Below are 12,612 nucleotides of genomic sequence, written 5' to 3' on the forward strand. Positions count from 1 at the left end.
TAATTTTAAATGTGCAGTATTTAAATACTTTTCTTGGTATATTTTGATTGGCGATGTATTATATGTGTGATTATTAAGTTAACGATAAAAACACATAATATTGGATGATTTTTTAAACTCTCAAGTTTTTCTAATTTATTTTCGCAACACTAGCTTAACCTTAATATTATTTTTAACACATAGGGTAATGCCACTATGAAGAATGAGTTCCTTTGGATCAGTAATAGGCAAAATCTTAAATCGCTTCAAAATAAAAATCAGCAATGTTTTTATTTCCATCATTGCGTACTTTTGACCTAAAATGGCAGGTTATAGAAAATCAAAAAAGTTCAATAAACTTCAAAAACTTTACAAAATGGTCTTACCAACACAATTTCGCTGACCCGCACTAAATGGTATATATGCATAAGTATGCCTATTTACGGAGTTCTCTGGCAGGAAACGATCGGGATCAAACTCTTCTGGTGAATCCCAGTATTTGGGATTGCGATGTATGTCAAAAATATGCATGGATATTTGTGTCCGGGCAGGCAAGATGAGCCCGTTCGGCAGTTCCGTTTCGTTTAATGTCTGACGAGTCATAATGGGAACAGGAGGGAACATGCGTATTGTTTCCTTTATGAACCGATCTAAATACTTCAGATTGGATATCTGATTAATGTCTAAATCGCTTGGATTATCTATATGCTCCGATATCTCTTTATAGCATAGTTCCTGCATGTCCTCGTACAAGGACAAATACAAAAGGGTGAAGATCAGGCTCATAGATGTTGTATCGAAGCCTCCAAACATAAGAGTGTCGACTTCCTCGCAGATGCCATCATGATCAATAAGACCGTCCTTCTCAGCGCATATAAGAGTGTCAAGCATTGCAAAGCGTCGTTTCTTGTTGATGTATCTAGATGAAGGAAAGGATATATGTTGCTTGTTGATAGTTTATAGGTTTTAGGTTAACGCACATGTCATCGTCTGCCAATTGATTCTTACGTCTTTCGTCTAGCTCCTCCTTTAAGAGAACTCGACGTTTGGCAATAATATCGCTAGAGAATTCATGAACCACCTTCAGAGATGGCGCATCCTCGCTGGCAGCCAGAAGTTTGTACATAGTATTATTATAGTACAGTGGATTGCTAATACGTTTTACAAAACATTTCTCAATCATTTTTATGTTCTCGCGATAACGATCACCTTCCTCTGTCAGATCATCCAGATTTATTCCCATTGCGGTTTCTGTAGATCAGTAAATTTAATTATTTTAGAATAACTGTAATAGAGTCGAACTCACCACAAATGCTATTGAGAGTAAATCTGGGAATATGGTCACTTATTGAGATAACACTCTCCTCTTGATTCTCGAATCTCCTCACAAATTTATGACTTTCCGCTCTTAGTTTAAAGAATTATATGTTCAATTTCTGCTGGTGGGATGTAAACCAATATACACTTACTTAAAGATTTCCATAAATTGGCCCAATATATTGAAATGGAATGTAGGGGTTATCATCTTACGTCGGGTGTGCCACTTTTTACCTAAAAATAAATAAATACGGACTTCAAGATAACGCACAGTATGGATTAAAATATCGGACTGGGTCACCTGTGGAGGTCAGCAGTCCAGTGCGCAGGGCTGGTTGCATGAAGTCGTATATTGCGCCCTTGGTTATAAGATTCGAATTATTTAATACAAATTCAGCGTTGACAGGATCGATGATGCTATATATGGGTGCGCCCAAGGAATATATCAAATAGCTGTTACCCATCTCCCTAGCTAACCTGCGGGAATACTGAAAAACACCCGCTGTAGAAAATCAAAAAATTTAGTTGACCACGAAAATATTCTATGTACACATTTTGCGCACCATCGTCTTTTCCGTATAAATCAAAACAGTTTGCAAAGATTGTACGACCCTTGGGTATAGACACAATGCTCTCCAGTGATCGGCCATCCTTGGCACGCACTCGTCGCGCGAAGAAGGCTAGGATGTAATACTCCTCATTGATCTTATGTAGCCAGTACAGCAGAACGCACGCGGTGATGATCAAAATACAACCACAGACCATATTAAAACATTAACAGAGCGAACTAAACTCGTCTGACTTCAGAGCGCGACTAGTGTACAAGCCGTCAAATTGTTTATTATTATACCACAAAAAATACTGTTGTTGTTTGCGCCCTAACATATAAGAGCGCGTCCGCTCTAATATTTTTATCAATTAAGTCTTATATTGATTAATTCTGCACGATAAGCATTACAAGGCATTTTTTTTAGCATAGGTATCAATAAGTGTGTATTTTATACAGTTAAAGAAAGTATGAAATATATTTAAAATAATTACTGATGTCCGAATGGATCCGCCCTAAACTAAATAAACAAAATATGCGCTTTTAAAATTTTCTGCATTCTTTAAATAAAAAATTAATGTATTTTTTAGTATATATCAACAACAACAAGTCTACGTATATAACTTAAACAAAATATAATCCAAAATACAAATAGGGGATTTAACGGTAAGACATTGTTTTTTGTAGCATACATGTGTATTAAAAGGTGTCTATACATTCCTAGCTTTCATAAAAATGCAGGTCATCCTTTATTGAAGCTTTCTTCAAGTTTTCGACCTGCATTAATGTATAAAAATAACGGGTTTTTATTGTACATATGTTCTGAAGGTGCTTGCCTGTGTGATCGTTCTCTTCGAAGAAAAGTACCCGGCCACACTTATTGTTTGTTTACATTCTGTTGTGATTCTACAGTCGAGAGTTTTCTAAATTTTCTGTTGAACATTTTAATAATTAAATAATTATTATTAGAAATAAGTTAAAAATGATTTTGTTTTTGTATAAAGATTGAAAAGGAACTAAAAATGACATTATAAATAGAAACTACACATTTTGCAAGCAAACTTTTAGTATTATTAGGCTTATAAAATAAGGTATTCCCTATTTCATTAATAATTTTTTTCTTCGCGCCCTTTTTACTTTTGCGCCAAATTTAACAATTTGAAGCAAATCCGTGCCATTGCGCAAATATGGTTGTTCCATCAACTAAAGCAGATTTAAAGAAATCAAGGTGATGAGCAGAAAACGAACTATTATTTAAAAAAAATCCATAGCGAATAGTTCTTATTCTTTATTTGATTTTTTATAGTTCATTTTCGCAGAACTAGCGTCACCTTATTATTATTTTTTACACATAGAGTTATTCCATTGAAAAGAACAAGTTCCTTTGGATGAGTAATGGGCAAAATCTTGAACAGCTTTAAAATAAAGATCAGCAGCGTTTTTGTTTCCATCATAGCGTACTTTTGACCTAAAATTGCAGATCATCAAAAGTCAATTAAGCAGTTCCAATAGACTGCTTATTCAAAAAGTTGACTTAACTTTCTTACCAATACAATTTCGCTGACCCGCACTAAATGGTATATATGCGTAGGTATGCCTATTCACGGAGTTCTCTGGCAGGAAGCGATCAGGATCAAACTCTTCTGGGGAATCCCAGTATTTGGGATTGCGATGTATGTCAAAAATGTGCATTATGATTTGTGTACGGGCGGGCAAGACGAGACCGTTCGGGAATTCAGTTTCGTTTAATGTCTGACGACCAATAAAGGGAACAGGAGGGAACATGCGTATTGTTTCCTTTATGAAGCGATCTAAATACTTCAGATTCGACAACTGGTTAATGTCCAAATTGCTTGGATCATCTATGTGCTCCAATATCTCTTGATAGCAAAGTTCTTGCTTGTCTTCGTACAATGATAAGTTCAAAAGGGCGAAAATCAAGCTTATCGATGTTGTATCGAAGCCCCCAAACATAAGTGTATCGACCTCCTCGCAGATCCCATCATGATCAATCAGACCACCCTTCTCAGCGCATATAAGCGTGTCCAGCATGGCAAAGCGCCGTTTCTTGTTGATGTATCTAGATAAAGAAAGGAGTATATGTCATTTTATTGTACTTGTTTATTTACTTTTCGCGCCAATATTCTCATTTCCTTAATCAATTCCCATTTTTCACTCGTGCAATATCTAATTCTTACCGTACTATCAAAAATTTTTAAAAATCAGTTAAAGGCCAATGGGATAAAACCTTCACCTTCAGAAATGGCTCATCCTCGCTGGCAGCAAGAAGCTAATACATTGTATTATTATGGAGCATTGGATTACATTAACGTTTTACAAAACATTTCTCAATCATTTTTATGCTCTCACGATAACGATCGCCTTTCTCTGTCAGCTCATCCAGATTTATTCCCATTGCGGTCTCTGTACTTCATTTAGATTAATTGTATTTTTTAGATTAATTTTAGTTGAGTTTGACTTACCACAAATGTTATTGAGCGTAAATCTGGGTATAAGTTCGCTTATTGAGATTACACGTTCCGGTTGACTCTCGATTTGCTTAAGAAACTTTTGGCTCTCCGCTCTTAGTTAAGGAGTTATACATTCAATTTCAGCTATTGGGATATATATTTATATAAACTCACTTGAAGATTTCCACAAATTGACCCAGTATATTGAAATGGAATGTAGGGGTTAGCATTTTACGTCGCATATGCCACTTTTTACCTAAAAAAAAAATAAATAAGAACTTCGTGATAACACATTTTCGATTAAAATCCCCGACTGGATTACCTGTGGAAGTCAGCATTCCAAATCGCAGTGCTGGCTGTATGAACTCATATAATGCGCCCTTGGTTATAAGACTCGTATTATTTAATACAAATTCAACGTTAACAGGATCTATGATGCTATATATGGGTGCGCCCAAGGAATATATCAAATAGCTGTTGCCCATCTCCCTAGCCAAATTGCGGTGATACTGAAAAATACCCACTATAGCACAAAATTTAGTTGATCACACTACAACCTTCTTCAATGTACACATGCTGCTCACCGCCGTCCTTTCCGTATAAATCAAAACAGTTTCCAAAGATTGTGCGGCCCTTGGGTATAGGCGCAATGCTCTCCACGGATCGACCATCCTTGGCTCGCACTCGTCGCGCGAAGAAGGCAAGGATGTAGTACTCCTCATTGATCTTATACAACCATTGTAGCAAAACGCACACAGTGATCATAACAATACAGCCACAGACCATTTTAAATCATTTAAACAGCGAACTAATCTCGTCAGCTTCTAGAGAGCGACTAGCGTACAAGCGTTAAATTGTTTATAAAACAGAAAACAAAAGATGCGGTAGTAGTTTGTTTTGTTTGTTGTTTTTAATGTATGGGGGCAACTCCACTCTTATATTTTCAATAATCAAGTCTTATATGCAAGAATTCTGCATGTTGAGCATTACCAAGCATTTTTATTCCCTATGACCATTAAAATGGGTATGAGATTTTCATATCAGTGTAAGGTAATGCTACTTGTAAAGTACATATATATATTCATAATCATCACAAATCTCCCAATCGGTTTGTAATACATTTAATAAACAAATCATGTTTTTTTTATATTTGTACAGTATTTAGTATTTTTCAAGTGTTATTTGTAATTTTATGGTTGACAGTAGGTTTTAGTATTTCACTGCTACCTGCCTCTGGTCACACTGAAGTACCGCTGCTTAAATAACAATCAATGTGTTGTTTAAAAATCTCGCTTGATTTCGTGAAATTATGCATCATATTTAATTGTGCACACAAAACATATTTATTTTTGGGCGGCTGGTCGTCGGTATCAGCAAGGTGAAGGCGTGGTGACGGCAATACATCAATACGAAAACGAGCGGCTTTGTGTGCGACGTAAATTGCGCGCGTCCCGCTTAGAAGAAACGGCACGTGCTTGTTTGCAACAAATAGCAGCGAAATATGAACGAAGGGCGCTATGGGAGATTTGGAGCACTCATTGGCGTTGCACACGTGAGCAGCACCCACTGCCGCTTTCTGGTAAGAGTCCAAAAGCCAAAAACCAAACGCACAGCAATACTTTTCGAGTTACCAAACACACACACACACACACACACACACACAAACGCACTCACACACGCTGACTCAATATCTATTTCCATAGATTTATTCAACGAAGAATGCCGAAGTGCTGGCCTATCATGAACTGAAACTGCGACAGATAGTGCACAATGCCGGCTGGCTGGAATACGATCCCGCAGAGATATGGAAACATATGCAGGAGTGCATTGAGGTGCGTAACGCAAAAGTTTTCGATTATATCATCTGAATATAACCCCCTTCGTTGCCCCATTATTTACGGACGTGTGTGTGTGTAGACTGCATATAAAAATCTAGTGATACTAGAAATCAGTCCGCATGACATCATTGCGGTGGGCATTGCCAATCAGCGCGGTACCACTGTGCTCTGGAACAAGCAGACGGGTCAAGCATTGCACAATGCCATCGGTTGGTCCGATTGTCGGAGCACCACGCTGCTCAAATCCCTGCTCCACAATGTTAAGCGAAATGTGAATTATTTGCGCTATCGCAGTGGTCTACCGCTAAGTAGCTGCTTTAGCGCTCTGAAGATCAAGTGGCTGCTGGAGCATGTGCCAGCGGTAGGCAAGGCCATTGAGCAGGAGCAATGCCTGTTTGGTACGCTGGATTCCTGGCTGATATGGGTAAGTCAACAGTAAGAAAACAAATAAATTGTTATAAAAATGTTATGCTCTTATAGAACCTAACTGGTGGCGTCGATGTAGGCGTGCATTCTACGGACGTGACCAATGCCCACTATACGTCGTTAATGAATGTCGCCTCACAACAGTGGGACATAAAGCTGTGCAAATTCTTTAAACTTCCCATGGGAATACTGCCACGTATTCGTTCAAATTCAGAGATCTTCGGGTACATTGTAGAGGGTCCCTTGATGGGCGTGCCCATTGCAGGCGTAATGGGCGAGCAGCCGGCTGCTTTACTGGGTCAGCTGTGCGTCAAAGCGGGTCAGAATGTTTGCACACTTGATGACAGCTGCTTTGTGCTCTTGAACACAGGGCAACAAATGATCGAGTCGGAGAATGGTCTGATAACGGGCATAGCGCACAAGTTGGGACCCACAGCAGTTACGCATTTTACGCTCGAGGGAGCCATTTCCAATGCCGGTTCCACGATAAATTGGCTGCGCCAAGGACTGCGCATCAATACCGAAATTAATTCCAATGATAATGTTGTCGAATCACTGAACACATTTTTGGGTGAGAGCTCAATGATCTCATCTTCGTGCTCCTCAAGCATGCTTAATGCAGAGTGCGGACTGGCAGCCAAGCGCTCGGAGATAACTTTTGTGCCTGCCTTCCATGGCTTATATGCGCCCTACTGGCGCTATGATGCAAGAGGCATTTTACTGGGTCTGACAAGTCAAACTACAGCGGAAAACATTACACAGGCTGCTTATGAGGCAACTGGTTTCCAGATCTACGAAGTCCTTCAAGCATTTAAGCGAGATACGCCCAACTGGGATCCGTCTTGCATGCAGCACGTTCTGACATTTGGCGGCGAGTATGCGGAGGACAGCCATCTGGTTCAGTTTATTGCGGACATTATTGGCTGGATGCTGGAACGGCCACAGACAACATCACCCGCTGGCATGGGTGCCATGATATCCGCTGGCGTAACAATGCGTGTGGTTTCATTACCTTATGCGACCCGAATGTACGCGCCGCCCACTGACGTGTTCTCACCCACAACTACACAAAATCGTAAGTTACTAAAAATAACATTTGCTTAAAAGTTCAATTATTCATGGCAACTTATATTTGTTTAGTTGCTATCGACAACTTTGCCTTTTAATCGATTCAATTATTGAGCAAAATGTCATCCTAGCTGTTTTAGCATTTTAATTACCTTATTATTTGTAGGTCGTGAACTGCTTTATCGTCGTTGGGACTATGCGGTAAAGAAGTGTCTTCATTGGAATAATTATGAGACTTACGAAGCGGATGTGGAGCTGTTTGCTCAACGTGAGCGTGATCCCAATTTACCCATTCGCCGTTCCATACCGGGCAGTGTGTTTCTGACCACATCCTTTGCACTGCTGTTGTTGGCCAGTTTTTTCAAAAACAATCGCTTAACTTAGGTGTAGCGTAATTAGCATGCTTTTAGGCGCTGTCGCCAGGATTTTGCGCCCTATTTTCTGAAATCTAGTCTCAACAAATATGTATGTAGGTTCAAGTGCGCATCCAAAATTTATTGTTGAATTTAGGCAGTAATTTGTAATTAAGTTTTCATATTTTCTTCTTCATAGTATATTTTCTTCTATTTATTTGAATAATGTGTAGATCAAAAGTCTTGTGATTAGTATATACAAGATATATACATAACTATCTATATTTATATATGCATGTGTGAATACGTATGTATATATATTTATATATATTATATTCTCATTGCGTAAAGCTACTTAACTTAAATTATAAATCTATAATTTCGCTCAATTTAGTTGATAATTTTAGGTTTCTATTTATTGAAATGATTTATATTTTAAACAAAAGACACTTGTTAAAGCTGTGGATAAACAAATACAATAAGCAAAAGTAGGGTTCGCTTCCACTGTTATTCGAGATATAACACCACAACCAAAGCATTAAAAGTTTGTAAATGAGAAGCTTCTTAAGTTATTGATGGCGTGCTCCAGATGCAGTTTATCTGGGGGGAGGCTACAGTTCTGGGTTTGCGTTAATCAACATCATGAATAATTTAAACTGAGAAACTGCCACTGGGCATGTGGCACATTGGAGCTGCATGGCGCGACGGAGCGCACGCCACTTCATTGGGCCAACAGCAGCCGTTGAAGCTGGAGTAGCTGCGAGTACAAGTGGACAGTGTTTGCTTACCCAACTCTGCGCGAGTATGCAACTGCTGCTGTTGTTGAAATTCATTTGCCAGTTAATTAGCTGGCTGGAGCCAGGCACCAGGTACCAGCAGGCACCTGCACCTAGATGCATTCAACGCCTGTCATTGGCTGCATGAAACGTACTGGCTTCAGCCATTGAATGCAACTTAAGTTATTGCGCTTATTGTTGACACGCGAATTGTTGCCAAGACAGCTCCGGGGAACAGTAGGTGGAGCAGCAGCTGTGCTCATGCATACCGCCCTACAGGCAATGAGCACTTGAACGCACGCGCCAGCACCCAATCCCCAAACTCAACCCGACCCCAACTGGAGCAATGGCTACTCAAACCACTGACTTACAAGCTGTTGTCTTTGCAGCACGTCATCGTCCAGCCACAGAGTCGGAGCCGTAGCCAGAGCCGGAGTCAGAGTCGAGGCACTCTTTCAAATGAGTTTTTATGCGAGCGCGTTTGCCAGCTGCGCTACAGAGAAATGCACGGGTCGTTGATATAGCAATTAATTAATTGAAAAATGAAAATTGTTTCGTTTTCACAGCAACTATTTTATTGTTATATATTTATTCTAGTAATAATTGTTAAAATTTTAAAAGTATTCATAAGTATTCAGAATAGTTTTGATTTCGGGCTACAAGCCGAGCCACCGATAATTTTTATTTGTTATTGGGTTCTAGCCCTAAAGCGAAAAATCCTAACGATAAATGTCCTTTGCCTTGGTAAGCATTGTATAGTTGACCTCTATAGATGGCTTATCGTGACTCTCTAGGTTGTAGCGCATACAATAAGTCGGCTATGGTCGTTTAAATCTCAGCTACACATTCCAGAGACGTTTGCAAATTGGTTTGCATTTGAAGACAAAACGACAGCGGAGTCGACGAAGCGCAGTAAAATGGGAAATTTGTGCAAACATTGAGACATCCCCTTGCCCCAAAAACACCTTGAATGTGCTGGAAGGGCGAGAGAGAGAGAGAGAGAGTAAGAGAGAGAGAGGGGGGGTGGGGTGGTGGTAAGAATGTGAGGGCGTAGCGCAAGACGCAGGCAAATAAACTTTGCACGTAGTCAATTTAAATAAATTAACACGCTGTTTTCTGTGTGTGTGTGTGCTTGGGAAGGGGTAGGAGAGAGAGCGTAATGTGACTTATCGGGCACGAATGAAACACCATGGTACATATATATTGTGATCGTACGCCAAATGCGTCCCACTGTGCTGCAATATGCCAAAAATTTGACATGGCCACGTAGCGACGAGAATCGGAGTTGGCATCGCCCATTCCAAGGCGGTATCAATGTACAAATGCCCGGGTGGGTTCTGTGTGAGTGTGGTTTCGAGGGCTTAGCTTTGAGGATTGCCAGTGGCAATGCGGTGCCCTGCAATATGCAACACACCAAGGGGGGTGCGGTTGCGCCGGCTACACACGCATAAATCTTCAAGTTTATGGCATCAATAAATGTCGGAGCGAAATAATGATTTCGTCAAGTTGCCATTGTGCAATGCTATCGGGGTAACCCTCCCCTTTTTGCCCCCTTTTCCAACACAACTTTGTTGTGCTGCATTCAAACTGACACGGGGGGTGGCTCTCTGTTTGTTAGCTACTGGGGAAATGTGTGTGTAAGAAGTATAGGGTATTTATAGCATACTCAGTTGTGGGAATAGCCATTACTCTATTTTTCTTCATAATCTTCATAGTTTAGATACACTTTGACAGTAGTTCCTAGAAAAAAATGAGTGGAATCAAGTTTTTCGATTTAATGTTAATATTTCAATTGCTGTAATCCTAATGTTAAATGACATTTGCAGGTTTCGATTTCAGCAATATGAATTCAGTTATCCGAAATGTTAAATAATATTTCTATTTTGCGATTTCAGCAATCTGAAATGTTAAGTTAATTTGTATATTTCGATTGATTATATCCGAAATGTTGAATAAAACTTCAACATTTTGATTTCAGAACTTCGAAATGTTAAAAAATATTTGTATATGGAATGAGTAATAAAATGTATCCTATAAAATTTCTCTAATTAGAAATGCTAAATACAATTTCTTTTAATTCAACATATATGTAAACCAACCATATGTAAATTACTTTACATTCTTGCTCTTAAGTGAATGGAAACCCAGACCTGATACACCCGTCTCAGTGCCTTAGAAAAGTGCTATCAAAATTGTGGGCGATTACACGCCCACTGAAAAGAAAGGCTTCGCACATTGGGCGTACAATTTATTTATTGAGCGAAATTTACTTGGAATTTTATGACAAGCTCATCTGCATATGCGCCCAATGCCAGGAGCAGCAGGAAGACGAGCTGAATCATTTGCTAGGGGTTGGTGTGGGGGCTGAGCGGGAGTCGGGCGGCGGGTGGCGGGCGGCGTCAATGGCTGACAGCAGCAAAGCACTCGCGCTGGGCTTATCAATTGCCCCGGGCAAAAGTTTTACGCAGTTTTTACGAGCCGCCCTCGCATGGCAGCGCGCCATAAAAATGTCGTAAATTCGCAGAGCGAAAGTTTTTCGAAGCATGAAAGCCCGACGACTCAACTTGGTCTCAGTTTGGCTCAACGGCTCGACTCATAAAGCTGGCGGCATCGTAAAAACCTTAATTAATTTTCTAATCAACATTTTTCCTGCATGTAAATCGGCTGCTTATGACTCTCTCTGTGTGTGTGTGTAGCATAATTTTAGGCCCTGTATTTAGCTGTTGCTGTACTTAACTATGCTTTCGCCTTCAACTCCATTAGTTCCCAGTTGCCTAAGCCGTTGCTATATGTCAAAATAACGGCTATGCTCGTAAAGTTGAAGGTGATGGAGGGAATAAGCTCCAACCGCGCTGGAGCTCCAGCTGGCATTGGCGCCATCGATTTACATGCCCAAGGTTGCCCCTAAATGTCGAATGTGGGCGATTATAAAGATTTTTTCTATACAATTGGTTTGATATTTGTGCTACTTGCTTCCCGTAGCGACTGTAAAACATCAGAGACATTTGCCAAATATGTATTTAAAACACGAAAGAATGGTTATCCGAATATAAAATTCCCTTTCCCAAAAGGTTCTGTGAAAAACAAAAACACTATTTGCGATCTATTATTCCTATAGAGCTATATGATATTGTAGTCTGATATTGATATCATTTATCTTACATGTATATCAAGAGTATAATGAAGGGTATAACTGCCTAGACAAGATATTTTAATAATACCTTACACATTCTGATGCCTTACACATTTCCTAACCAAATTATAATACTCTATGCAAGGGCATTCAAAAAGAGTTCGTGCACAATTCAATTTAAAGTATTGATGGTTAAGAAAGAAACCTATTGGCAGTAATTTAAAATCACAAAAAAACTCAAACTATTATATTAAAACCGTAGATTAAAAACTTTCTCTTTACAACTTCAAAAATAAATTCAGTTTAATTTTAAAAGTTATTTAACTAGTGTTACTTAGCTTAAAGAAGCATTTTACAGTGCAGATGCTTTTCTTAATAGTTTAAAGACAAAGACATTATTCATAAAAGAGAAGGAATAAAATAGAGCATGGAATAAAATAGAGTGTTACACGTGCCTTATTGCAATTGCGATCCCTGTAAGAAGACTAATCAAATCCAAAACTAATCGTTTATTTAAATTTCGAGAACTTAATAAAATACATCACTTATCATTATTTATCAATATCGAGAAGATCTTTTCTTTTTAATAAAGAAAAATTTGTTAAATAAGAAAATTTAGGCTAAAAGGGTTTTGCAATAGATTTTATTGGTAGCAATGTGCCAGGCGCTGCAAGTTGCAACTGCTTTTGCTTCATGCCATTCAC

General features: G+C 39.1%; 1 protein-coding gene and 1 pseudogene across 1 annotated transcript; one reads left to right on the forward strand and one right to left on the reverse strand.

Annotated features, from left to right (window-relative positions):
- Positions 1–126: 126 nt before the first annotated feature.
- LOC135428010 (probable cytochrome P450 4p2) lies at positions 127–5,158 on the reverse strand (annotated as a pseudogene).
- A 387-nt stretch (positions 5,159–5,545) lies between these two features.
- On the forward strand, positions 5,546–8,558 carry LOC135428087 (glycerol kinase 3). Its single transcript, XM_064681890.1, has 5 exons — positions 5,546–5,893; positions 6,018–6,146; positions 6,232–6,576; positions 6,633–7,653; positions 7,813–8,558. Exons 1-5 carry the CDS (start codon positions 5,816–5,818, stop codon positions 8,028–8,030), a joined length of 1,791 nt encoding a protein of 596 aa, XP_064537960.1. The 5' UTR covers positions 5,546–5,815; the 3' UTR covers positions 8,031–8,558.
- Positions 8,559–12,612: the final 4,054 nt, after the last annotated feature.

Source organism: Drosophila montana, unplaced genomic scaffold (genome assembly GCF_035044405.1).
Source record: "Drosophila montana isolate Dmon_TW-CO22-7 unplaced genomic scaffold, ASM3504440v1 contig_2438_1, whole genome shotgun sequence".
In the NCBI taxonomy this organism is placed as follows: Eukaryota; Metazoa; Arthropoda; class Insecta; order Diptera; family Drosophilidae; genus Drosophila; species Drosophila montana.